This window comes from Oncorhynchus masou, chromosome 30 (assembly GCF_036934945.1).
Source record: "Oncorhynchus masou masou isolate Uvic2021 chromosome 30, UVic_Omas_1.1, whole genome shotgun sequence".
Classification (NCBI taxonomy): domain Eukaryota; kingdom Metazoa; phylum Chordata; class Actinopteri; order Salmoniformes; family Salmonidae; genus Oncorhynchus; species Oncorhynchus masou.
Window position 1 is genome coordinate 19,197,152 of NC_088241.1, and position 26,597 is coordinate 19,223,748.

At 42.6% G+C, this 26,597-nt stretch overlaps 1 protein-coding gene across 7 annotated transcripts in view; it reads left to right on the top strand.

Moving 5' to 3' along the window:
• Window positions 1-26,597, top strand: part of LOC135522253 (myocyte-specific enhancer factor 2D homolog) — a 75,890-nt gene that overhangs the window by 9,312 nt on the left and 39,981 nt on the right. For all 7 annotated transcript variants that reach the window (XM_064948335.1, XM_064948338.1, XM_064948339.1 and 4 more), the window contains exons 2-3: window positions 24,156-24,511; window positions 26,315-26,518. In XM_064948335.1, coding sequence (XP_064804407.1) covers window positions 24,458-24,511; window positions 26,315-26,518 — 258 coding nt within the window. In that variant the 5' untranslated portion in view covers window positions 24,156-24,457. The remainder of the gene's footprint in view (window positions 1-24,155; window positions 24,512-26,314; window positions 26,519-26,597) is intronic.

Sequence of the window (26,597 nt, forward strand, 5' to 3'; positions counted from 1 at the left end):
ACAAGGTGGGATCAGTTTGTGTCTGTAAAATTAAATATGCTTGAAATGGCGGTGGCAAGTCTGTGAGGTCCTCCGACTACGACTTGGGAAAGCATGCAGTTTATTAGTCTACAGATTAAACAAATTATGATGAACTTCACAGGATGGTGAAAGTGCACAGTGATGAGCTTGATGCACCTTTCCAATACATATCCAGGTTCTTATTCTGATGACATGGTGATCAATGTTTGGCTGCCGTTTGACAAATAAAATAATCTTGCTCTTTTGTCCATAATAATCTCATCATGTGGGCTATACCCACACTGTGTCTGTGAGCTGTTGGCTTAGACGTACATGTCAATACCAGAGTGGGCTATATAGCAAGCAATGCAGGTGGTCAGTTTGTTTGCCATGGGGAAAATGCAGTGACATTCTAGATAGTGTATTTTTGTCACAATTTCTAACCGACAGCCTCACCGTTCCTCTCCATGTATTAGATAACATTTCATTTCAGCGTGTTTGCTGACTGACTCGTCCTCACCTCTCTCTCTCTCCCAGGCCTCTTATGCTCTTCATCCCACACAGTCATTTGTGCACACACAGAGACCTCTATCCACTGAGACACACACACACACACACACACACACACACACACACACACACACACACACACACACACACACACACACACACACACACACACACACACACACACACACACACACACTCTCTCTAACACTCACGCTATGTGTTTACAAGTCAGCCTCCATGTGCGCTTTGGCCTCAACACTCCAAGTGCATCTTAACCACTCCTTCCTCAGGAGGAGTCTGGCAATTGTTTATATAATTGAAATGGTTATCATATTACAGCTAAAAGCCAACAGACTAATATCCTTCAGAAATAGAGAGAAGCATGGAGAGGAAGAAAATCATTGGTAGAAAATGTAAGGGATTCAGCAAGAATAGATGGATGGAGAGATTGGAGGGTGAGAAGGTAAGTGACAAGAGTGAGGAGAAGTGTTCTGCTCTATTTTGCACACACAGCAAGAATACCCAAATCCTAAAAAAAAATATTTTTTTACCCCATGGTTGGTTTTCCCATCCAATCCAAAGAAGTGATGTGCTTTCAAATCCCCTCTCTTCTAGAGCTTTATCCTTTTACAAACTGTCTACTCCTAAATATGAAGACAGCATTCCCTCACAATTCAACTATCACGAGTCTTTCACTCAGTCTGTCACCCTTGAGACTCTGTGATCACAGCTCCCTGTAAGAAGAGTGCTGCAACCACTGGTAGTTTAACTGCAGCCTGAGGCCCCTTCAGCTGCTTTGACCTTCTACCACTACCTGTAAAACTGACATCTTGCTGCAATTCATTTTCATTGTGTGTGTGTCAGTCTAGTATACTCATGAGAAGGTTAAGAACATCTGACTTGTATACTTTTTTTAATGATTGTATTATTTTTAATAATTGAAAGCAAAAATGTAATACAAAATAGGGCATCATGTAACATAATGTCTACAGATTACATAAAAACATTGAGAAATTATTCCGGATTAAAACTGTAGTAACACTGAGGACATCCGCAAGGGAAGCAGCAAAGGAGCTTAGCTGGTTTGCTTGTGCCATAGTTCTAGTCGACACCAGAGTAGCATGTGTTGACGCTCTCACATACTGTACACAGTGCCCACACACTGAGCTGCGTGGTCAAACCAAGCCTCTCCAACACATGCTGTCAGGTCATAAAGCTCTTTTTTAAAGGGACAGAGAATAGGTGGGTTGGGGATGGAGAGGTCAACTGAGTTGGACGGGTGGTTACTGGCATGTCTGTCTGTATGTGTGTGCGGCTCAGAGGATTTATGGAGCTGGGGACTAAGAGGAGAGGAAGGGGGTTATAAAGGGTCCCCTCTGACCCACCTGTAGCCTGTCAGCTGTTGTAAGCCTGTTAAAACGTCAGCTGTTTCTGAGATGTGTGTGTGTTAGATGGTGGATAAGGAAGGGAGGAGTTTTTGTGGAGGCCTCTCCACACCACTGTGTACATCAAACGTCTTGTCGCCTGGGTGTCTGTGCACAACACAGCGCCACGTCTGCATTGTGTGCAATGACAGTTGGGCCATGTCACGCTGTGCTATGCCGAGTAGCTCATATACCCCCCAGTCTTATTTTCCCATAGGGTCAGCTGTTACGGTCAGCTGCCTCCATCTTAAATGCCCAAGTAATCATCTAGCACAGCTCTTGTGCACACCAGTCCATGATGCTCTGAAGGACAGACTTCTGGACCCAATATGAAAAAGGTTTACTGAAAAAGCACAGGGTGCCTCTTCTGTTAAATCCTATCTTGAATCTTATAGGACAATACATTCCCTTTGACTGTAATGGCTAGAAATAGCCATTCAGGTTGGGAGGTATCCAGATTTTCATATCTTCATACCGTCCTACGCTCACCCCGAGATTTACGGTGTTACAGGCTTAGTGCACAAGAGGGCACCAAAAAACACGAAAAAGCCCATTGGGCGTCTACCAGAATGCTAACAAAATAAGCACAAGTAATGGCGATTTTCCATGAAGGCTGCTAGCTAAATTTGCTAACAAGCGAAAATGAAAATAAACAAATTGCAAAGACAGGCAAACCAGCTCATAAAGTCATGCATTTATGCATACATACATATAGCTCATACATAGCTCATACATATACATATACATATATATGTGTGTGTGTGTGTGTATATGTATGTATGTATGTATGTATGTATGTATGTATGTATGTATGTATGTATGTATGTATGTATGTATGTATGTATGTATGTATGTATGTATGTATGTATGTATGTATGTATGTATGTATGTATGTATGTATGTATGTATGTATGTATGTATGTATGTATGTGTATATACATATATGTATGTAGGAGCTACCGAATGTCATTTTTGTGGAGTTTGGACATTTTACAAGTGAATGTGAAGAAGAGACAATGTGCAAATGATAAATGTTTTGATGCTTGCTTGTCTGAAGGAAAAACAGTACTGTCTCTCAAGCAGCATGTCTACACACTGTGTCTGTCTGGAGTCGCTAGGGCAACGGGCCTGCCTGCTCTGCTCAGAGAAGAGGGGGCAGGAGCAGACAGGTCACGAATAGAGAGGATAAAAAAATGCAAGGAAATCAAGATTGTTTTATTTGATTTATTTAACCTTTTATTTAACTAGGCACGTCAGTTAAGAATAAATTGTTATTTAAGATGGCAGACGTACAAATAACTTATCCAAAGGGCTTTGACTTCTCAAACATGGCAGAAAGATAAAATAATATGATGCCTGGTCACCTTATTAATTCAGCCACTTACTTACATAACAAGTTAAAATTAAAGGTTGTGTTAAAGCATAATTCTGCATTTTCCACGTAGGAAAAAAATATAACGCAAAAATATCATGCTGCATTTTGTAAATGTTGATCTAAAATGTTTCTTGTTGTAATTTCTGCTAGCCATCAGACCAATTTTGTGCTTCAGTTGCACTTCTTAACTTGGATGACAATTCACAGATGGGAATTTTATCAGCAGACAGCGCCCTGACTGATGTGTTGCCAACTAATTTTTCTCTAGTAAAATGCAAGATTATCTTTAAGCAAAACATTAGGAAATGTATTGAGTACATTCTTTATATGATAGGCCTAAACATTACAAATATGATGGCCATGCATTGTTTTGGCAAAAATACATTAGCTTTTTCATTGTAAGCTCATTTACTTGTGTGGCTGCCAGCCAAATAGCTTTGCACTTCTGTTGTCATCTGATGAAAATTAAGCTATTTTCTGCTGAATGTGTTGCACTAATATATTTTCTGTGGAGGAAAACTATAGATGCACGTCCCTGATCACTCTATTAAAGTTTTTTAAAAACACTGACTTTCAATATAAAATACAACCCCTATCAATACACAGCTGGACTCACCTGCATCCGCTTTCTCCAGTTGTGCTACTTACAAACACATAACTGGCTCAACTGTTCTGGGGACCTAAGGTAAGCTTCATAAAATAAAATAATGTCAAAGGTAAAATGAAGAACGCGACCTGCTTTATCTCCTAAAGCATTGCACAAGTTGACTGCAGGTATTTACAAAAAAAAGATCATGATTCTACAACTTACATTGATTCCATTATTTGTCTTTACAAAATAATGAGACCACAGGCATTGGTTTTATTGAAATGTCCTAATCTGTTCACAATCAAAACAACATCCTGTTGATAAACCTTTGAGTATAAACGTTATGTCTCATTCTGTCTCAGCCTAGACTAAATGTCTGGCGCCTCCCAGGTTGGTCTTTCTGCTGTGTGGTAGTCTCCGAGTGTTGTTTCTGGCGGCTGCCTCTGTGTGAAGGCAGGGGACCTTTGTGGTGGCAGCTGAGCGAGGCGTGGCTGAAGGGAACAGGTTGCCGCGTCTGTTAGGACTCGTCTCACTCCTCTTGACCTCTACCCTTTAGCTGTGACAGCTCCCAGGGCTGGGAGATACCAAATTTCCCCTGATTAGGAGAATGCCTTCTAGGCTCTCAGGGAGGGACACTAACAGAAATCCATGTTGTTGTTGTTGGACAGTAGTCTTGTTCAGAGAATTTGGGTCAAGTCCTTTGGTTGTCTCTCCAAGCACTGTTGATATTCATGAGATCATATTAGTTTCTAAATGTTAATGATGTTGTAAGGCTGATTAGGGTAAAGTGGGTCAGATGTGTTGGCATCTTCTTTTTGAGAATCCCCAAATATCTTCGTGGCAGCTGTTGCCACCTAGGACTGAAAATTGTGCTGAATGGTCAAACCCTGAAGGAATGTCTGTCAAGTCTCACATCAGACCTCAGGTCAGAGTTTCAGGGTTTACTACTTTTACCCTGAAGATTATTCTCCTATAATAATGCATTAGAGAACATTGTTTTCACATCTTACTGAAAAGTTATTGTTGTTATGGTTGACACAATTGTAATATCAATTGTCACGAAATTAAAATGCTGTACTGCAGTTTCTTTGTCATTTAGTTTTTTTATGTAGTCCCTGAGAAGGAAGCAGATTTGCATAATTAGGGTATTCATTGTCAAACACTTGAAAGCATATCATGTTTGTTCACAAATCTATTAGTCATTTAAAAAGAGAGTACCAAATGGGTTTGTATTGAATAAAGCATCCTTGAATTTCCTATTATGCTGTTAGAGCAGAGAGTTCCTTCTAAAGACGCACCTTTCATGGTTCAATTTCTATTCCGTTATTTTATTTTAAAACTGTACTTTATAAGTTAGTGTTGTCAAGATACCCGAATTTTGACTTTGATACTGATACCAGGGTTAGTATCACAATACTTGGTATCATCACGATACTAAATTCCAAAACGGTATCATAGCAAAAAAAGGTCACAGAAAAAAGTCTCAGAATGGCACTTGATTCAGACAGAAACTCGGCTCCTGCTCTGTTCAATCGTTGGGCATCTTTTGAGTTCAGCAATATATTTGCAGATGTTTGTTAAAGTATGCATTAATGCAGTCAATGATACAATCAATTTGACTTTGGTAAGAACAATCTAACTACAAAACAACATGGTAAAACAGGGTAAATCAAGATCAATCAAGCGTGGGTCTTCACAGTACAGGTGAATGCATATTATTCAACAAGTGTGTGCATGTATTGAGTTATTGACCTTGTTTTAGTTGATTTCATGGGGCTACACACTTATTTTATTGGCAACTGCTAGGAGAACATTCATTTATTGTACTGATCGGTACAATAAAGAAGATGAAGATCTCTTTTTTATAAAAGTGTGTGCTGCTTCTTTAAGAAATTGAATGAGGTCATTTGCTGAGACAGAATGTGGCTGTGGAATCTGACTTTGTGGCTATGGAATCTAGTGTAAACCAGACAGGAGGCAAGGGAGACGAAGAAGTAAATGAGGTTTTTGGCGGCGAGGGAGACAGTGAATTAATATTTTTTGGGGTTGCAATCAGCTTTGAAATCAGCATATTTTGCATAATGGTTATCACAAACAAAGTACTAGGGTAGTGAATTCAGCTGTAGCCTAAGCTAGAAGGGTTCTAGCCTGTATGGACATTGTTTTGTGAACAGTAATGAACAGTTTCAACATTTTCTACATGCTGTGTTGCATTATTCAAGTGTGTTAACTTCTGTGCAGCACGAGTGGGGAGCTATGCAGCCCAGACAGCTCTAGCAATGAATGAGTATGTGGAGCAGGTGCTTTACTGTGTCCTATAAAGCCATAGCGCAAAGAACCTGCTTTATTAAAGGGGCTGCGCTCAGTGTGCTGATTTGAAAGGATCAAGTCTGTCTATCACGTGAAACACATTTTGACAGAAGTACCGCACAAAACAACAATTCTAGAATCAAACAATTATATATTTTTTGTATCTCAAAAGTACTGAATTTGTGGTATACTGTCAATACTAGTGTAAGTAGTATCCACATTCTCTGCCTGGGTGGACCCTGAACGAAGTGAATCTGGACTCCTAGGGTAAGCAGCTGTCCAGCACAGAGAGGTATAAGAGCTCTATGGAGGTTTATTTACATGTCCTTTTCTAAAACAAAATATCCCTTCCAGTATGGTTGGGTATCGCAAGGGACCTTACAATATGATATCATCATGATACTTAGGTGCCAATACGATATGTATGGTGATTCTATATGTATTGCTATTTGATACTATGACTTTACTGAGATTCGACGTTCCAAACATATTGCTCACCATATGTCTTCTGCAGCGGGACAAGCGAGAGTTTTAAAAAAAAGGAAAAATACTGGAGTTTTGGTACAGGTACAGCCAACTAGCGCAAAAATACTATTGCGATATTGTCAAAACAATACGATATATTGGCAAAAAGAATATCCCGATATGTAACTGTCTATTTTCCCCCCATCACTACAGTCCAGCATGATAATTCAATGATCCATGTGGTATTGTGACTTTTTTTCAGGGAAAAAAAATAAATGCCTTCGTTCTTTAATACTCTCCATAATGCAACTCTACCATCACCATCCCTCTCCCTTCTTGATGCCCGTACTCTACCACCACACGTGGGCCAGCAGCACCACACAGTCCTGGGCAGCGTTCACATTAGTCACCGGAAGAGAGGAGGCAGTCACATGGATCCCCTTATTAGGCTGTTGGCCAACACAATGTGTTCAACATGGAGAGCCCCAGGCTGCCTTGCTAGCACATAGACGATAAGGGGGAGGAAGGATAAAACCTGGAGAGGGGCAGCGAGATAAGGCCATTACCAATCACTGGTGTTTTGTTGTTGAAGTAATTGTGTCCTCAAAGTGTCTTGTTGTGTTTAGGGCTTTTGTGCATTTTTCCCATCCATGTGCAGATTTCCTCTCCGATACTCAAAGGGAGCCATTTCTTTTCCCTCCCTCTGATGTATCCATATAAGTTATTTCTTCAAGACGAGATTGCTCCTCGGAATTTCAACCCTTTGTTATCCAGTTGGTTTCTGGACATAGACGTGCCTTTACCCATAAAGATATTTGCTGTGTTTTGTGGAAACTCAATGACACAACTGTTCAACAGACTCCTGGCCTCACATTTCCCACACCCTCTCGACCCCCTCAGAGATTCAAAGGTCATGAAAGGGCACAGCCTGAGATTTACTCCTTGGGAAGCAGAGTCATTCTTGGAAACGGACACAAATGACAACTTGTACATATGGCATCACTTCTCAACTCTCATGTGGATTTCTCCAGTTTTTAAGTGGACCTGATTGTGAGATTATACCAAGTCAAGTCAGAGCCTTCAGTCGTATCCTTGAACGTTTTGCCTTCTTGTATGACACACTAGCAATTTGAGGCAAACTATGTGACTACAACCAACATGTGTAAAAAAAAGAAAAAAAAAGATGGGTAGGTCAAAAGACTATTTCAGAACATCTACAGATTTGGGTCTGCATAGATCAGCACTAGTCCGGTGTGCCCAACCTTTCAACAGCTGAGCATGTGTGAGGAGGTGACAGGGGGTAGGGGGAGAGGGGCTGTTGGAACAAAAGGTGTGTAGGGGCAGCTGCCACTGCACTTAAAGCAGCTTTTGAATTTGAAGGGAGAATGTACACATGTGTACAGGTCAGGGAATGGGGGTGGGGTGGGGGGGTATAGAGGATCTGGCAAACTGCAGAGCCTGACTGCATATTAGGGCAAAGGGTGACCTGGGGAGAGTATGATAGGGAGGGGGTTGACTGAGGGGGGGGGGGGTCTGTTGTTGTCCAGGGGACAGGGGGGTTGTTGTCCAGAGGGAAGGTGAGTATGGGAGTGGGTCTCCAGTGTGAAGTCTCTACTGCAGTTGTCATTTCTACCAGTCATGCGCAAGACGGGACACTCCACACTTTGTTTGGACCCCTCTCACTGGGAATATGCCTGAACGTTGACTTAGAATGCTCTGGGTGCCACTGTAACAGAGTCTTTTGGATTCAATTCAGAGTGCTTGCTGATGTTTCCTGCCTATTTTAAAGAGTCTTTTTAAACTTGCTCCTCTGATTTTTGACTGCGGTCTACGGATCAGCTAAGGGTAAGGGCAACCAATACCGGCATTGCATTTTCATATAAGATTTGTTGCATTAACTCAAATGTTGCTCCAGCTAAATGCCTAATGAATTTAAACAGAAAATTGTCCCTCCTGAGCACAGTCTGAGACCTCTCTTCTGGCTTAAGTTCTAATGGAAAAAAAGTTCTTGGTGGAATAATATTACTGTAAGACTGTGCTTTCAGCATATTCTTTCACAGAACAGCCACACATTCGGGGTACTGTGTTTTATGTTTTGCTTTTGTGGTTTAGTAATCAGTATAGGAGGCTAGTGCAAATGCTGAGGACTTTACGAGGCAGATGTCAGACTGTGAGGTGAATTACTGTGTGGCCTGTGCTTCACTGTCAACCACACAGTGGGGCCAACACTATTAACAGTTTCCATACTGGTGGTTTGGTAAAGCCTTGTGAATTCCCCACTTCTTCCACAGCAGCTCATGTGACTCAGTAGGCCTAAGTGACATTTTGGTTTATTTGATAGATTTTAGGTAGCCAGTTTTCATCTGTCTACATACAGTAATAGCCTAAGGGTATGCTTTAATTAAAAAACAAACAATTTTTGATGTTAGCATTGTGCTTATATGTTATGAAATATGGCCTTACATTATCGTTTTATTTTTGTCTGTTCTTTCGTGACTCACATAACTGTGAGAAGAATAACTCTTTCAAGCTACTGATCTGTGAAGTGTGGTTAGTTAACTCCAATTTTCCACATTTCCATTGCGATTGGCTGCTCACTGCAAGTCTGTTTTCAATAGTGGTTTGAGACGCTAACCGAAAATGAGTTGAGTTTCTCCAAGACATGACAATTTTACTTCCTTTAATTATATTCATGTAGCACGCTTAATAAAGTCACTGATCAGATACTTTTGAGCAAAAGGCCCTGCTAATGATCATGCAGCCTCAAATGTTCCTATGAAGAATAACAGAATGATGAGAAATCTTGTGAGAGTCACTGCAGGTGCATAGGAGACATGCATGATACAGTGTAAGTAGGTTGAACTCTTCGAATGAGGTTAGTCGAAGAACCTTGGTTGTCTAACCAAAAAAATAACCACATGTTTGGTAAACACATTGCAAGATCCTTCTATACGTAGAGTTGTGCTAAAGACAGGTAATCCCCTGAAAACAACATCACAAGGTTTGGTGCGCTGTTGAGTATTTACAGACTCATTGTCATGTTTATATGTACATTAGCTTTTATTACTAATGACTTAAAAAAGCAGGAAAATGGTTTCAAATTCAACATAAGGCTGAACCAAGACATTCCAACACCCACTCACTTGTAGTCTTAAAAATAAACAAACGTGATACTATTTAGTGATAGATGACTGTACTTAAGTGCCAGTCAAATATCTTGATCTTGTCTGTCTAGCTCTGTTCCGAGGCCTCATTGACAGAACATGTTCAACTGGTGACGACAACCAACGTTTGTACACACAGACCTGCGCACACACACCCTCTTCCCTAATGTCACATTGATGTCGTCAGTGTTTTGTCTGGAGGGTGTTTTTCTCTCACAGACCTTCAGCGCTGGTTGGCCCTCATCTGATGCGAGGTGAAAGGGAAGTGTTGGGGGGGAGGGGCATCCTTTAGGTTTCACCAACCGAAAGGCTGAGAATAAAGAGAAATATGATGGGTTGAATATTCTCATTAGAGACATACTGGTGGAAGAACCTGTGGAAAGCAGCAAGAGATACTTTACTCTACCCAGGCACCTGTGTTTATTTTGTTCTGGCATGGCCCAGGAGTGTTCCAGGCGAATGGGAGCAGTTTCCAACTCCCAGGGCTGGGTGAGTGGGTGTGGTCCTGTTTGTGCGTGAGTCTGTGATGTCACCTGACAGGTCAAACCACATCGCCACACTAATAACGTGGTGACAGAGACAAGCCTCTGTCAAGAACAAACCTGACTACACCAGTCTTGTGGCCCTCTTTGTGCATATGAATGTGTGTTTTTGTGCACAGTTAAGTGAGATTGTCGCAGAAGGCAGACTTGTTTGTGTAGGAGTTTGTGATTCGTTGTATGTGTGGTGGCGGTAGTTCCGTGACAGTTAGGTGCTTTGAGGTTGTGTCTTTGGGTATCGTGTGTGTTTGTTGTTGGGGTAGACTGCAGTATTGACATGACTGGCAGTGGCGGCATGATTCACGAGCCGAGGAGCGCAGATCTCTTTACCGCCCATCCCATACCTGTCCAACCTCCTCCAATTTCCCATCCCCTTCTAGAAGTGCTGCTCTTGCACTGCAGCTAACCCCTCACCAAAAACCCACCCTACGATTGACGAAGAGAAGGGAGGGGGGGGGGGGGGGTCATATTCCCCTGCCAGATTTGGCAGCATGAACACAGGCACAAGCCAAATCGCAGACTCCGGTCCAGCCCCCATCCTTCCTTCCTCCCCTAAAAATAATCCAAGCTCACCACCAACCATTTCTCCACCATATCACTGACACAGATTCACCTTCACACTGAATACTTCGGTAATAAGCCACAATGCACACCCGTCTAACCAAACAAGAGGTCTAGTCAACAGGCAGAGTGGAAGTGGACCCGCCTTGCGGAATGGCTGTGCCGGAACATGAGGCAACAGGCTGTAAATATCCCACAGCTGGTGCTGGGACTACAGCCCAAGTTTGGGGTGAAAGCATAGAGTCCCACTGGGCAGGATGAGAGAGAGATCAGTAGCCCAGTTACTGCCTGTGTTTGCGGATATGTCTGCCCCAATGAATGGCAAACTAATCAGACTCCTGTCCCTCTGTTCAGGTGGCCTCCATGTCTCAGGTGTGGATTGCAATGATTATATGCAAAACCGTGGTGGCACTCTGGTTTGATTGAATTCTATTAAATTCTGAGTAGCAATTTCATTTGTATGGCGCAGCCAGACTGTCAACCATCATCTAGTATTTTATCGTTTATACAGTCAAAAGAAATTCTACCTTTACCCTCGCTCAGGTGACCATGGTGATACTGAATATAAGTATTGATTTGCCTGGACCACAAACTGAGAGAGCTCTGTCTTGTTGATAGCCTCCACAGAGGCCGTAGCCCCATGCAGCCAGAGAGGGAGATTTTGCCTGCTCTCAAAGAAACCTGAGCTGTAGGTGACTCTCCTGATATTGGTGATGTCTGCCAACAAGGCAACATAAGCATATACACAACAAAGCTTGTAACTGCTCTCAATAAACAGATCTGTTTATATAAAACAAAATGAAACCCACTCTTAAGTAGCTGCCAATGAGAGGTAACTTAATTTTAAAGGTTAGTTTTCTCCTGTTTTGGGTGTAAGTAACAGTTTCCTAACTATATAGTAGCTGTGTTTGTTATGAGCAGACTGTGGTCAGTCCTGGCAGGCTCTGGTGCTGAGTGGGAAAGGTGATGGATTTTTGTCAGCAGTGCTCTGGCCTGACTCCAGCAGCCCCCACCACTGACTGTTATCTCTGTGACCCAGGGTGCTCTGATCCAACTTACAAAGAGTGTGTGTGTCTGTGTGTATAAATGCATACACAATTGATAGGTTGACACATGTATAGCCGACTACACTGACAGGCTGACACACAGTCATACATACATGTATATACAGTGGGGCAAAAAAGTATTTAGTCAGCCACCAATTGTGCAAGTTCTCCCAGAGAGGCCTGTAATTTTCATCATAGGTACACTTCAAATATGACAGACAAAATGAGAGAAAAAAATCCAGAAAATCACATTGTAGGATTTTTTATTTATTTATTTGCAAATTATGGTGGAAAATAAGTATTTGGTCAATAACAAAAGTTGATCTCAATACTTTGTTATATACCCTTTGTTGGCAATGACAGAGGTCAAACGTTTTCTGTAAGTCTTCACAAGGTTTTCACACACTGTTGCTGGTATTTTGGTCCATTCCTCCATGCAGATCTCCTCTAGAGCAGTGATGTTTTGGGGCTGTTGCTGGGCAACACAGACTTTCAACTCCCTCCAAAGATTTTCTATGGGGTTGAGATCTGGAGACTGGCTAGGCCACTCCAGGACCTTGAAATGCTTCTTACGAAGCCACTCCTTCGTTGCCCGGGCAGTGTGTTTGGGATCATTGTTATGCTGAAAGACCCAGCCATGTTTCATCTTCAATGCCCTTGCTGATGGAAGGAGGTTTTCACTCAAAATCTCACGATACATGGCCCCATTCATTCTTTCCTTTACACGGATCAGTCGTCCTGGTCCCTTTGCAGGAAAACAGCCCCAAAGCATGAAGTATCCACCCCCATGCTTCACAGTAGGTATGGTGTTCTTTGGATGCAACTTAGCATTCTTTGTCCTCCAAACACAACGTGTTGAGTTTTTACCAAAAAGTTATATTTTGGTTTCATCTGACCATATGACATTCTCCCAATCTTCTTCTGGATCATCCAAATGTTCTCTAGCAAACTTCAGAGGGGCCTGGACATGTACTGGCTTAAGCAGGGAGACACGTCTGGCACTGCAGGATTTGAGTCCCTGGCGGGGTAGTGTGTTACTGATGGTAGGCTTTGTTACTTTGGTCCCAGCTCTCTGCAGGTCATTCACTAGGTTCCCCCGTGTGGTTCTGGGATTTTTGCTCACCATTCTTGTGATCATTTTGACCCCACGGGGTGAGATCTTGCGTGGAGCCCCAGATCGAGGGAGATTATCAGTGGTCTTATATGTCTTCCATTTCCTAATAATTGCTCCCACAGTTGATTTCTTCAAACCAAGCTGCTTACCTATTGCACATTCAGTCTTCACAGCCTGGTGCAGGTCTACAATTTTGTTTCTGGTGTCCTTTGACAGCTCTTTGGTCTTGGCCATAGTGGAGTTTGGAGTGTGACTGTTTGAGGTTGTGGACAGGTGTCTTTTATACTGGTAACAAGTTCAAACAGGTGCCATTAATACAGGTAACGAGTGGAGGACAGAGGAGCCTCTTAAAGAAGAAGTTACAGGTCTGTGAGAGCCATAAATCTTGCTTGTTTGTAGCTGACCAAATACTTATTTTCCACCATAATTTGCAAATAAATTCATGAAAAGTCCTACAATATGATTTTCTGGATTTTTTTTCCTCATTTTGTCTGTCATATTTGAAGTGTACCTATGATGAAAATTACAGGCCTCTCATCTTTTTAAGTGGGAGAACTTGCACAATTGGTGGCTGACTAAATACTTTTTTGCCCCACTGTATGCATTGACAGAAGGACATACACACATGCACAAAACCTCTCCAACACACATCTCTCTGCCCATATGCCCTGCTGCTGGGGCATGCAATTGTCATTTGTGCTATACGTCATGACTCAGTCGTGACCCCGTGCCTATGGCACTGTAGGCTATGACACATGCAACAGGATGAATAAGGTGGTGGCAACTCTGTGCAACACTGTGGCTCCTACTGTGTTACACCACCTTTTAGCCAATGGCTCTGCTCCCTCAGGCTGAACATGAGGTGGTCCTCTGAAATGTTTGAAAGAAAAGCAACAGATTTGCTGAATTTACACACAAATGACGCACAATTTTGTATCTTATTTTATGGATTATTCTGTCGTGAGTGCCTTACGGTTCTGACCTTACATGCATAGATCAAAGATCTTGCCCATGTAGTGGAGCTGTTGATATTTTAGTATACTATCTTCAACAATACAACTTGCTCAATGCAAGGACCACTGCAGAATAGCTTTTATCGGTGTTAATCTGTTCCTTGTCTAAAGTATCTCACACACCCCCCCAGTTTCAGTCAGTCAGTAGACACTCTCCAGGCCCTCTGCCTTCAATGTGAGAGGAGAGATTCTACCTGACATCAGACATGGGAGGCTGACTCCCGCTGCATGAAAGGTAAAAGGTTGAGGCTTGAACACCCGGGCAGATAAAGCAGCCTTTTCATGTGTGACCGGCCCGCAGCCCAAAACAAATCCCACTGAAAGCTGCCTTTGAACTGTAGACCAGTGTTCCTATGGCAGGAGTAGTGCTCTGCTTCCTCACTAGTCCTCTACTATTTGAGTGTATTACATAAAACTCAAAAGTGTTTTCTGTTTGAGTATTTTCAGTACAAACCTATCTCTTCTACAGTCTTTGGCAAATATAACACCCACCTCCAGAGTTCCTCCTGTTTGCTAGTATGTAATGGGCATTTCCATCAAAAAGGACCCATGAGCACATGTGTGAAGTGTATAGGAGCATGTCAAATTGGGTGTCAAATGAACAGTAAGAGTCTATAAGTTTTAGAAATTAAGGCATATACACTGCTCAAAAAAATAAAGGGAGCACTAAAATAACACATCCTAGATCTGAATGAATTAAATTTTCTGATTAAATACTTTTTTCTTTACATAGTTGAATGTGCTGACAACAAAATCACACAAAAATTATTAATGGATATCAAATTTATCAACCCATGGAGGTCTGGATTTGGAGTCACACTCAAAATTAAAGTGGAAAACCACACTACAGGCTGATCCAACTTTGATGTAATGTCCTTAAAACAAGTCAAAATGAGGCTCAGTAGTGTGTATGGCCTCCACGTGCCTGTATGACCTCCCTACAACGCCTGGGCATGCTCCTGATGAGGTGGCGGATGGTCTCCTGAGGGATCTCCTCCCAGACCTGGACTAAAGCATCCACCAACTCCTGGACAGTCTGTGGTGCACCGTGGCGTTGGTGGATGGAGCGAGACATGATGTCCCAGATGTGTTCAATTGGAATCAGGTCTGGGGAACGGGCGGGCCAGTCCATAGCATCAATGCCTTCCTCTTGCAGGAACTGCTGACACACTCCAGCCACATGAGTTCTATCAGTGTCTTGCATTAGGAGGAACACAGGGCCAACCGCACCAGCATATGGTCTCACAAGGGGTCTGAGGATCTCATCCCGGTACCTAATGGCAGTCAGGCTACCTCTGGCGAGCACAGGGAGGGCTGTGCGCCCCCCCCAAAGAAATGCCACCCCACACCATGACTGACCCACCGCCAAACCGGTCATGCTGGAGGATGTTGCATGCAGCAGAACGTTCTCCACAGCGTCTCCAGACTGTCACGTCTGTCACATGTGCTCAGTGTGAACCTGCTTTCATCTGTGAAGAGCACAGGGCGCCAGTGGCGAATTTGCCAATCTTGGTGTTCTCTGGCAAATGCCAAACATTGTAAGCACAACCCCCACCTGTGGACGTCGGGCCCTCATACCACCCTCATGGAGTCTGTTTCTGACCGCTTGAGCAGACACATGCACATTTGTGGCCTGCTGGAGGTCATTTTGCAGGGCTCTGGCAGTGCTCCTCCAGCTCCTCCTTGCACAAAGGTGGAGGTAGCGGTCCTGCTGCTGGGTTGTTGCCCTCCTACGGCCTCCTCCACGTCTCCTGATGTATTGGCCTGTCTCCTGGTAGCGCCTCCATGCTCTGGACACTACGCTGACAGACACAGCAAATCTTCTTGCCACATCTCGCATTGATGTGCCATCATGGATGACCTGCACTACCTGAGCCACTTGTGTGGGTTGTAGACTCCGTCTCATGCTACCACTAGAGTGAAAGCACCGCCAGCATTAAAAAGTGACCAAAACATCAGCCAGGAAGCATAGGAACTGAGAAGTGGTCTGTGGTCCCCACCTGCAGAACCACTCCTTTATTGGGAGTGTCTTGCTAAATGCCTATCATTTCCACCCGTTGTCTATTCCATTTGCACAACAGCATGTGAAATGTATTGTCAATCAGTGTTGCTTCCTAAGTGGACAGTTTGATTTCACAGAAGTGTGATTGACTTGGAGTTCCATTGTGGTGTTTAAGTGTTCCCTTAATTTTTTGAGCAGTGTATTTTTTTTAAACCATTTTCCATCGCCAAAAATTGGAATAAGCAAATTCTTTCATTTCTGGTCCAACAGATGGAGAAAAGGGTCTTGGACAACATTGACCAGAAAAATGATTGAAAGGTATTAGACTTTTAATCATGAATTCCCCACACATCCAAATATCTGTACGGTCCCTCAGTCGAGCAGTGAATTTCAAACACAGATTCAACCACAAAGACCAGGGAGGTTTTCCAATGCCCCCCAAAGAAGGGCACCTATTGGTAGATGGAAAAAAATTAAAGGCGACATTGAATATCCCTTTGAGCATGGTGAAGTTATTAATTACACTTTGGATGGTGTATCAAAGATACAGGTGTCCTTCCTAACTCGGTTGCCGGAGAGGAAGGATACCACTCAGGGATTTCACCATGAGGCAAATGATGACTTTAAAACAGTTAGAGTTTAATGGCTGGCGTAGGAGAACTGAGGATGGATCAAAAATATTGTAGTTACTCCACAATAATAACCTAAATGACAGAGTGAAAAAAAGGAAGAAAAACATATTCCAAAACATGCACTCTGTCGATCACATTTTTCTGCCTGCACTGTACAGCTTGCCATGCAGTAGCAGAGAGAACAGTCTATGACTTGGGTGACTGGAGTCTTTGACAATTTATTTGGGCCTCTCTCTGACACCTAGTACATAGGTCCTGGATGTCAGGAAGCTTGGCCCCAGTGATGTACTGGGCTATACGCACTACCCTCTAGCGCCTTACGGTAAAATGCCAAGCAGTTGCCATACCAGGCGGTGATGCAACCGGTCAGGGTGCTCTCGATGGTGCAGCTGTAGAACCTTTTAAGGATCTGGAGACCCATGCCAAATCTTTTCAGTCTCCTGAGGGGGGAAAATGTGTAGTCATGTCCTCTTCACAACTGTCTTGGTGTGTTTGGACCATGATAGTTTGTAGGTGATATGGACACCAAACTACTTGAAACTTCTCAACCCGCTCCACTTCAGCCCTGTCGATGTGAATGGGGGCCTGTAGTCCTTTAGTCCACGATCAGCTCCTTTGTCTTACTCACATTGAGGGAGAGGTTATTGTCCTGGCACCACACTGCCAGGTCTCTGACCTCCCTATAGGCTGTCTCATCATTGTCGGTGATCAGGCCTACCACCGTCGGAAAACCTAATGACGGAGTCATGCTTGGCCATGCAGCCGTGGGTGAACAGGGAGTACAGGAGAGCACTAAGCACACACCCCTGAGGTGCCCCGGTGTTGAGGATCAGCGTGGCAGATGTGTTGTTGCCTACCCTTACCAGCTGGGGGCTGGTAAGACCAGGATCCAGTTGTAGAGGGAGGTGTTTAGTCCCATGGTCCTTAGCTTAGTGATGCGCTTTGGGCACTACGGCGTTGAACACTGAGCTGTAGTCGATGAACAACATTCTCACATAGGTGTTCCTTTTGTCCAGTGTGGAAAGGGCAGTGTGGCGTGCGATTGAGATTGCATCATCTGTGGATCTGTTGGGGCGGTATGCAAATTGGAATGGGTCTGGGGTTTCCGTCATGATGGTGTTGACGTGAGCCATGACCAGCCTTTCAAAGCACTTCATGGTTACCAACATGAGTGCTACGGGGCGGTAATCATTTGGGCAGGTTACCTTTGCTTTCTTGGGCACAGGGACTATGGTGATCTGTTTGAAACATGTAGCTATTAGACTTAGTCAGGAAGAGGTTGAAAATGTCAGTGAAGACACTTGCAAGTTGATCCGTGCATGCTTTGAGTACACGTCCTGGTAATCTGTCTGGCCCCGCAGCTTTGAATGTTGACCTGTTTAAATGTCTTGCTCACATCGGCTACGGAGAGAGTGATCACACAGTCATCCAGAACAGCTGGTGCTCTCATGCATGCTTCAGTGTTGCTTACCTAAAAGTGAGCATAAAAGACATTTAGCTTGTCTGGTAAGCTTGTGTCACTGGGCAGCTCGCAACTGGGTTTTCCTTATTTTAGACAGGCCTAAAGAAGTATGATATGAAGAAAATGTAGTATATTTCAGAAGACAGAATAGCATACTCTGAGTTGTCCTTATGTTAGGTCCTGATCTGGCTATGCCAAATGGATGTGGCCTACACTAGTTTCTTTAGCAGACAAGATTTGCTTAGAATTTCATGGCATTATTGTATAGTATGAAGAATACAATTGAACAAAGCTGAATAAAATATAAAGGATATTTTCTCCAAACAGTTTGAGGGAGTGTGCACATGCAGCTATTCTGTGTTGAGTGGTTAACAAAGAAAGAAAGAAATATATATATATATATATATATTCCTATATGCTTAATTTAGAGTTGTTAATTTAACTTTAGTTGTTCTACAAACATTGGGCTATATCTTTAGATTCTTAATACATTGTACTGCTTGCTGCACGATGCGACTTTAATGTTGTGACTCTCCCTTTATGTGGCCATAATGCAGCCTAAAAAAATCCATGCTTTTGTGCCCTTCTCCCTGAGTGCTGCATGCTTCATGGCGTCCACATTTACTTTTCGTCAGCAAACAAGATGAGTAGGCCTAACAAACAGCAAAAGCACTAGCCTATGTCAATCTACTATTCTTCATAGTGCAAAGGTCGACCTATTCTGTGCGAGAAATAAATATTCCAAACATAGTCTGGGACAGTTGTGGGATGCGATAGATCCCAAATTATTACAACCACTAGAATCCCAAAACTTTTTTTACGCAATGTGGCTGATGCAACAGATCAGAACGTTTTAGCTTAAAATGTTGATAAACTATTAGGCTATTTCTTCACATTATAAGCACAGCAATGCGCATATGGCAGTAGGCTATAAGCACATATGTTCCATTAGAGGAAAACACCATTATCAAAAGTGACCACAAATGCAATTTATGCATGTAATGCTTTTATTATAAAGGTGAGTTTTTTAATGGTGAAAATTACCTTCCCCGAATTTGAAACTCACATGCTGCTTATTGTATGCCAGTTAGGCTCTACACCCCTTGTGAAACAAACCTTATTAAAACATATAGGCCTATTGGCTAGGCTACATGAGGTGTGCGACTATGATTTGAAAATGTTGCAAAAAAAAGGTATTGTTACTTTTTCTCGGCATCATTCACAAGTGTTAATATATAATTCACAAGTGATAGGCTAATATTGTCAACCATCAGACTATTCTTGATTTAATCTCGTCTTTACATATACTAAATAATATATGTGTGAAATTTGTTTTGATTTAGAATGGACTATTATCATGCACCTGTATTGAAACAGAGGCAGTGGGAAAAAATACATGTCATCTATGCACTTAAATAGCGAATGGGGGATGCTTTTCCCTGTGGTTTATTTTCATGACAGGCTATAATCCTGTTGTAAATATAAGCATTGTGCTTAATATTAAGGAAGTTGAGAAATACAAATAGTAGGCCAGGTCTATAGAAAGCTGATCCTCCTCTTTTTAGTAGAGGCCATCATTGATGACAGTGTAATTAGTGGACCAATAGAGTGCCGAGTAACAGGCAGTTAGCAAGTTTGGTAGGCTACTAATGACCATCAGCAGCATTAGAGCTTGGAGAAGCCTAATTACCATGACTAAGCAGTCACATGGAATTTGACCGCCTTCGTGACTCGTGACATGGTCACCGCAACAGCCCTACTTGTTCCTAGAAATTCCATTACCAAAAACCCTCGTATCTTGAAGATATTTTCTTATTTATCTCCCTCGTGAGGAGGGAGGATAATGAAAGTTTACAGAAGTAACAAGTAAAGGAAGACCGACCCAAATAGTTGTAGTGTTTTTACTGATATCAAGTTTTATTAATTATTAAGTGATTCAAACTCTAAATTCTGTTACCAAATCATTAACCGAATTACTAAAAAATATGTAAGGGAATTTCTGCAATTGAATTGGCTAAAATGGGAAATCGTAGTACAAACCACAGGTAGGTCACCTGCTACTGTCCTCCCTTCCACTGGCAAACTGTTATGTTCAGATCATAACTGTTTTTTTCTCTTTCTGTCATCTGGTGGTCAAAGCAATGCTGTAAAAACAGTCTGGACAACCTCTCTTTCAATTTAATTTCAATTTAAGTGGGTTTATTGGCATGGGAAACATATGTTTACATTGCCAAAGCAAGTGAAATAGATAATAAACAAAAGTGAAATAAACCAATAAAAGATGTACAATTAATATGTCATATTATGTCTATATACAGTGTTGTAATAATGTGCAAATAGTTAAAGTACAAAAGGGAAAGTAAACATAAATATTGGTTGTATTTACAATGGTGTTTGTTTTTCACTGGTTGCCCTTTTCCTGTGGCAACAGGTCACAAATCTTGCTACTGTGATTGCACACTGGTATTTCACTCAATAGATATGGGAGGTTATGAACATTCGTATGTGTTTTCAAATTCTTTGTGGGTCTGTGTAATCTGATGGGAAATATGTGTCTCTAATATGGTCATACATTTGGCAGGAGGTTAGGAAGTGCAGCACAGTTTCCACCTTCAGCGGCCTTTTTCAATAGCAAGGCTATGCTCACTGAGTCTGTACATAGTCAAAGATGTCCTTAATATTGTGTCAGTCACAGTGGTCATGTTTTCTGCCACTGTCTATTCTCTGTTTAGGACTAAATAGCATTCTAGTTGGCTCTGTTTTTGTAATTCTTTCCAATGTGTCAAGTAACTATCTTTTTGTTTTCTCATTTGTTTGGGTCTAATTGTGTTACTGTCCTGGAGCTCTGTGGGGTCTGTTTGTGAACAGAGCCCCAGGACCAGTTTGCTTAGGGGGCTCATCTCCAGGTTAATATCTCTGTAGGTGATGGCTTTGTTATGGACGGTTTGGGAAACACTTCCTTTTAGGTGGTTGTAGAATTTAACGTCTCTTTTCTGGATTTGGATCATTAGCGGGAATCGACCTAATTCTGCTTTGCATACATTACATTATTTGTTGTTTTACATTGTACACAGAGGATATTTTTGCAGAATTCTGCATGCAGTCTCAATTTAGTGTTTGTCCCATTTTGTGAATTATTGGTTGGTGAGAGGATCCCAGACCTCACAAACATAAAGGGCAATGGGTTCTAGAACTGATTCAAGTATTTTTAGCCAGATCCTAATTGGTATGTCTAATTTTATGTTCCTTTTGATGGCATAGAAGGCTTGCCCCTCTCTCTCTCTCTCTCTCATTAATGTCACCTCTCCCGGCTGTTACTGACACCTACCCTCTTTCCATTTACTGTAACAAGCATCCTCACCCACTGGGCACCGACCAACATTGCACGTCCATGGATGTTGAAATTTGGTCAGTCCGCCCTGACCGGACCAAATTTTAACCAATCATAGAAGTCTGTTTCACAAGTTTGGACAGTAGAGTAGAGTAGTACAGTATAACTGAATGTACTGTACTGAACATATCTACTTTACTGTGCTCTGCTGTACCGTACTTGACTCTACTGTGCTGTACTGTGATGTCCAAACTTGTGAAACATAGACGCCTATGATTGTTTCAGATTTGGTCTGGTCCGGACCAACCAAATGTGGTCTTGTTTGGGGGCGGTGCTCATTACAATAATACCCAGTGTGTAGAATAATACCCAAATATGCAAAAGAAGGATGTTGCATATTTCTACCTTTTTTGTGTACCTATTCAGGATACATTACCATGAAGAGAATTATATTAATATCCATAATTATGCATTTCTATAAAGTACAGTTCAGGGAATGTTACCTTAATTCTGTTACCAAATGTAAATCCACTTCAACTACTGTAGTTCAATAACCAAAATATTATTTTTCAAACTAAAGGTATCATGTCATAGCTGACACCCCATTCTTTCTGCAGACATCTTTTAATCTTAATTGGAGCAGATATTTAAGCGTTTTTCTCAAATGTGGTCGCCTGAAAAACTGAGGGAGATTTTACAGTAATTATGTTACCAAAGTTTGCATCTGCACAGTTCTTCCAGTAAATGTGTTTTTGTGAAATGTTCTTGGTAAATTGTTCAAAGTAGTCCTTGTGCATTGAATTGTATGCTTTGTTAAACTTTGAAATCAATTGTTTTTGTTTTGCATACATTTTAAAGTGAATAATAGTAATTCCATTGCCGTGGAAATGCCCTAATACAACCCCCTCCATGTTTTCAATGTAAAACGAGAGCAGAAGTTGCCTCTAGTTCTTTTGTTAAGGGCTTTATTTTTTACGAGAGCAATTATGACATGCATAACACCCTTTTCTCAGACCTCCCATTGTCCTTCCTCCAGGCCAAATACGTAGTGCATAATTCATGGGGAAGTCATTGTTTTCGTGAAGGCGATTGCATCATCTAAAAGCAAGTGTGTGTAGTACGTGTCCGTGCACACGCAGACACACAGAACTCGTTCTATCACGTCATTGTTTTTTATGGTAATGGAGGCAGAGCAGGCATTAATCAGGGAGTGCTTTTACTATTCTCTCAGGTAAACAATGTGGGTGATGTAGTGTTGAAACTGCACTCAAGGCTTTCCAGATGCACTCACACTAATGCAATGTCTCGGCTCCCTCTGTCATGCGGGTGTGTGTGAACAGTACACAGTCTGGATGTGTATATATAGAGAGCTATTTTTAAGGCTGAACCACAAATAGTAGTAGTAGTGGGGCTTAATTAAAATGGTCCATGCCTCTGTTGCCATTCCCGGGTTGCGGTCTGCTCGTTCATTCATTCATGAATTTATATGTACACATGTACTCTGTTCTCTCTCATTTGCCCTCGCTCTTTTTGTTGTTACAAATTGCTATACATTGCAAAATAAATAAATAAATAAATCCCTGTTTAAAGGGGCAATCTGCAGTTGCTACACCCACTTTTGAACTAATTAAATGAATGATATTTACTGAATTATATATATTGATTAATAAAATAATATAACTTTAGACATGCCTCATGGGCTGTGTTCAACTGCTACACCCCATCAGAACCCCACATATAAGCTTGTTTTTACTCCAATGTTTGTAAACATTATAAATGTAAACTAACACTGTATAGCCTCAACATGGTTAAAACGATAATTTAGATTATTATAGATGGTCGGTCCATAGCTCTTTCTATGAATTTGAGAGTGGTTACATTTATCCAATCCCATCCCTCAGCTTTTTACCAAAACAGAGATGGGGTGACAGCTTTGTTATTTTTTCAACTGCGGATTGGATCTTGACTTTTCTGTCTTCAATTAAATATTTTTAAATACACTCCTTTTCCTTATATTAAAGGGACACAGAGTGTTATCTAACATGGAACTGTGCCAAATTACCACAGTTTAGATAACAAAACCTAGTGGTAATGATAACATTAACTGAATCCAAGAGCCTACTTCAAAATGCAACAGAAGCTCTGAGCACTAGCGTCCCGCCCACTCGTGGCGAGCAGCCTCACTGGGCCATAGGGCCGGGCTCTGCCTTCGATTGGGAATCGCATGCAGCGAGTTGCTGCAGGCAACCAACAGATCAGTTATGTGTCGGTGATGCCTCTAATAAAGCTGACACAGCACAGTCTCCCTGTGGCCCCCCTGAGGGGCTCCCACTCCGCAGTGCGCCAGGCTCACTTGCCCCCATGGAAACACTAACCCCAAGAGAAGAGTTCCCCCATCCTTCAGTTCCCCCCCACTGCTGTGGCTGCTCTTTCGAAGCGGGCTTCTAATTTGTCCAAAAGGAACCCTGACTTAAATGCATCGCTTTGGTTTCTCTGTTGAGTACTGTGCAGGTTAAAATGCTAAGACAATTGTTGATTCTGAAGGACATTGGCAGGTATGGTACATGAATGATACCTCTCCTGAATCTCATACTGATCCGATGCTCTCTATTTTCCAGGAGTAACACACCTGCAGTAAAGAGGGGAAGAGGATCCTAATTCAGAGGACCAGTGGATGACCTGCCTACTGTACAGACCATGATCTGAAGGCCCCGCCACGTGGCCCCATTATTTTTTCTTCATTATTTCCTGCAGGGGTAAGAGCTCCTAGACTAGCCGCCTCAGACAGGTGGAGCGGAGGGAGATAGAGTGTGTACAAGAAAGAGTGCGACAGCCAAGCGCCTACCAACCACCTCCACAGGACAGCCGTGCCCTCTGACCCCACCACGCCCCCTGCCCCTCCCACCGCCAGACCGGAACCATGGGAAGGAAAAAGATCCAAATACAGAGGATTACAGACGAACGGAACAGACAGGTGTGTGTGTGTGTGTGTGTGTAGATAATGTTTCTTTGTATGTAGAAACTCTATCATGCCTATGACCACCGGTATTTTTCCAAGACTATGAAAGGTTAAATGATCCATCTATAATGAGTCAACTGGTTATTAATGGACTTTGGTTAATTTGAGCTTATTGAGTAATGTATGTGATGCGTCTGCCATCTCCAAAATGTCCCTGGCTGAGTAAAACCTGAGTGTTTTAGACACTAGGTGGCCTGAGGTCCTACAATCATCTTAAGTTTCTCCTGGTAAATCTTTAAAGGTGCCCATTTTCATAGAGCAGCACACACAGAGACTCAAAATGCTTCAGGCATTCAAGCATTATGTTGATTCGTCAAAAGTTGAGAGAAATATTGGTGAACCATCATCCTGCTAGATGTTGATTACAAGATACTGTCAATAGCACTAATGGATTGGCCCCGTCACCAAAGCTATAGACTCTGAAGGAAATTCAACAGCAGTGAAATACATGATGTGAAAAGAGAGCGTGAGAACCACAAATACTTTACATAGAAATGTATTATCAACTGAACGCCGAATGCTACGGAGACCATGAACACTTCTGAAACATTGCAGGTGCAGAAAGTAGAGCAGCTGGGGAGGTTGTGGTTGTCACTGTGGCTTCCTCCTCTCCTCGCCACACAACCACGCTCACTAGGACACGGCCATGTCTCATGGCGGATGTCTTGTTCTGTCGTTCGTTGCCATTGGTTACTTCCAATTCTATTCTTAATGTCAATTATGTTCAGCTTGTTTATCCTGGCATTCATGTCGAAGGAAGGATCGAGACTAATTGTTGTCGAAGACTCGGTGTACCTCACGCCTCCGACAAATCAGAGTATTTCTCTTCGTGATAAACCGTCTTATAATTGGTTATGAGAGTCATTGTAATAGTATTGTTTATCAGCTCTGTGAGCCTGGCTTGCCATTGTCCTCGCTGAACTTTCCTCCCCTTGTTTCTATGTTCTGCTCTGTGTGTGTGTGTGCGTGTGTGTGTGTATACGTGCAGAGATGATTGTGTGTGATGGGGTTTGAGGGAGGGGGTGGTAGGCGGTTGCCCATGGATACGACCCCGATATAATTTGATTTGTGGCAGCGGGAAGCAATGAGTGCGCAAGAACGATGCAGAGAGGAAAAGGAGGGAGAGAAAAGAAAATGAGGGCGAGGAAATGAAAGAGAGAGGGAGACTGAGACCGTGGAGAGGACAAGGGGAGAGCACGCACTGGCTCCTGCCCCACAGAGAGGCATCAGTGCAACTTGGGGGCGCTCAAGCAATTATAGAGGGAGAGGGGAGATGGAGAGCGCGAGCAATTGAAGGTCTCACATGGCAGCTGTAGAATCTGCCTGTGTGGTTCCTTTCCGTGTGTCTGCTTCCTCTTGCTCCTCTCCTCTCAGCAAAACAAACTCAAATCACCCATTGCATAAATGCCTCAAAACCAAGGGTGTGGTATTAAACAGAACCACAACACACTACAGGGCCTCATCCCTGTTGTCACCTTTAATTAGCTGTCTGTTATGTGTTGTTTGTTCACACCTTGTCTGTTCTCTAAGATACTGTTATTTATTTACTGTTATTCAAATTTTAACCAATTGTTATACAGTACCACAAATTCATTTGTACTTTTGCAGTATCGCTCATGTTATTGTTCTCCCTCTTTCCTTCTATGCCAAATATTCCCCTCCCCTTCCCAATATCACCTGCCAACCCCCCCCCCCCTTCTCCACAACATCCCTTCTCTACCACCTTCTAATATACCCACACCATCCCTCCCCTGGCAGGTGACGTTCACCAAGAGGAAGTTTGGCCTGATGAAGAAGGCGTATGAGCTGAGCGTGCTGTGCGACTGTGAGATCGCCCTCATCATCTTCAACCACTCCAACAAGCTGTTCCAGTACGCCAGCACCGACATGGACAAGGTCCTGCTCAAATACACCGAGTACAACGAGCCCCACGAGAGCCGTACCAACGTCGACATCATGGAGGTAATGGAGGAGGGGGGTGTTACTGTGTAGTTCCCTGCAGGAGAGGGTGAACCGAGTGGTTGTGTGTTCTGAAGTAGTG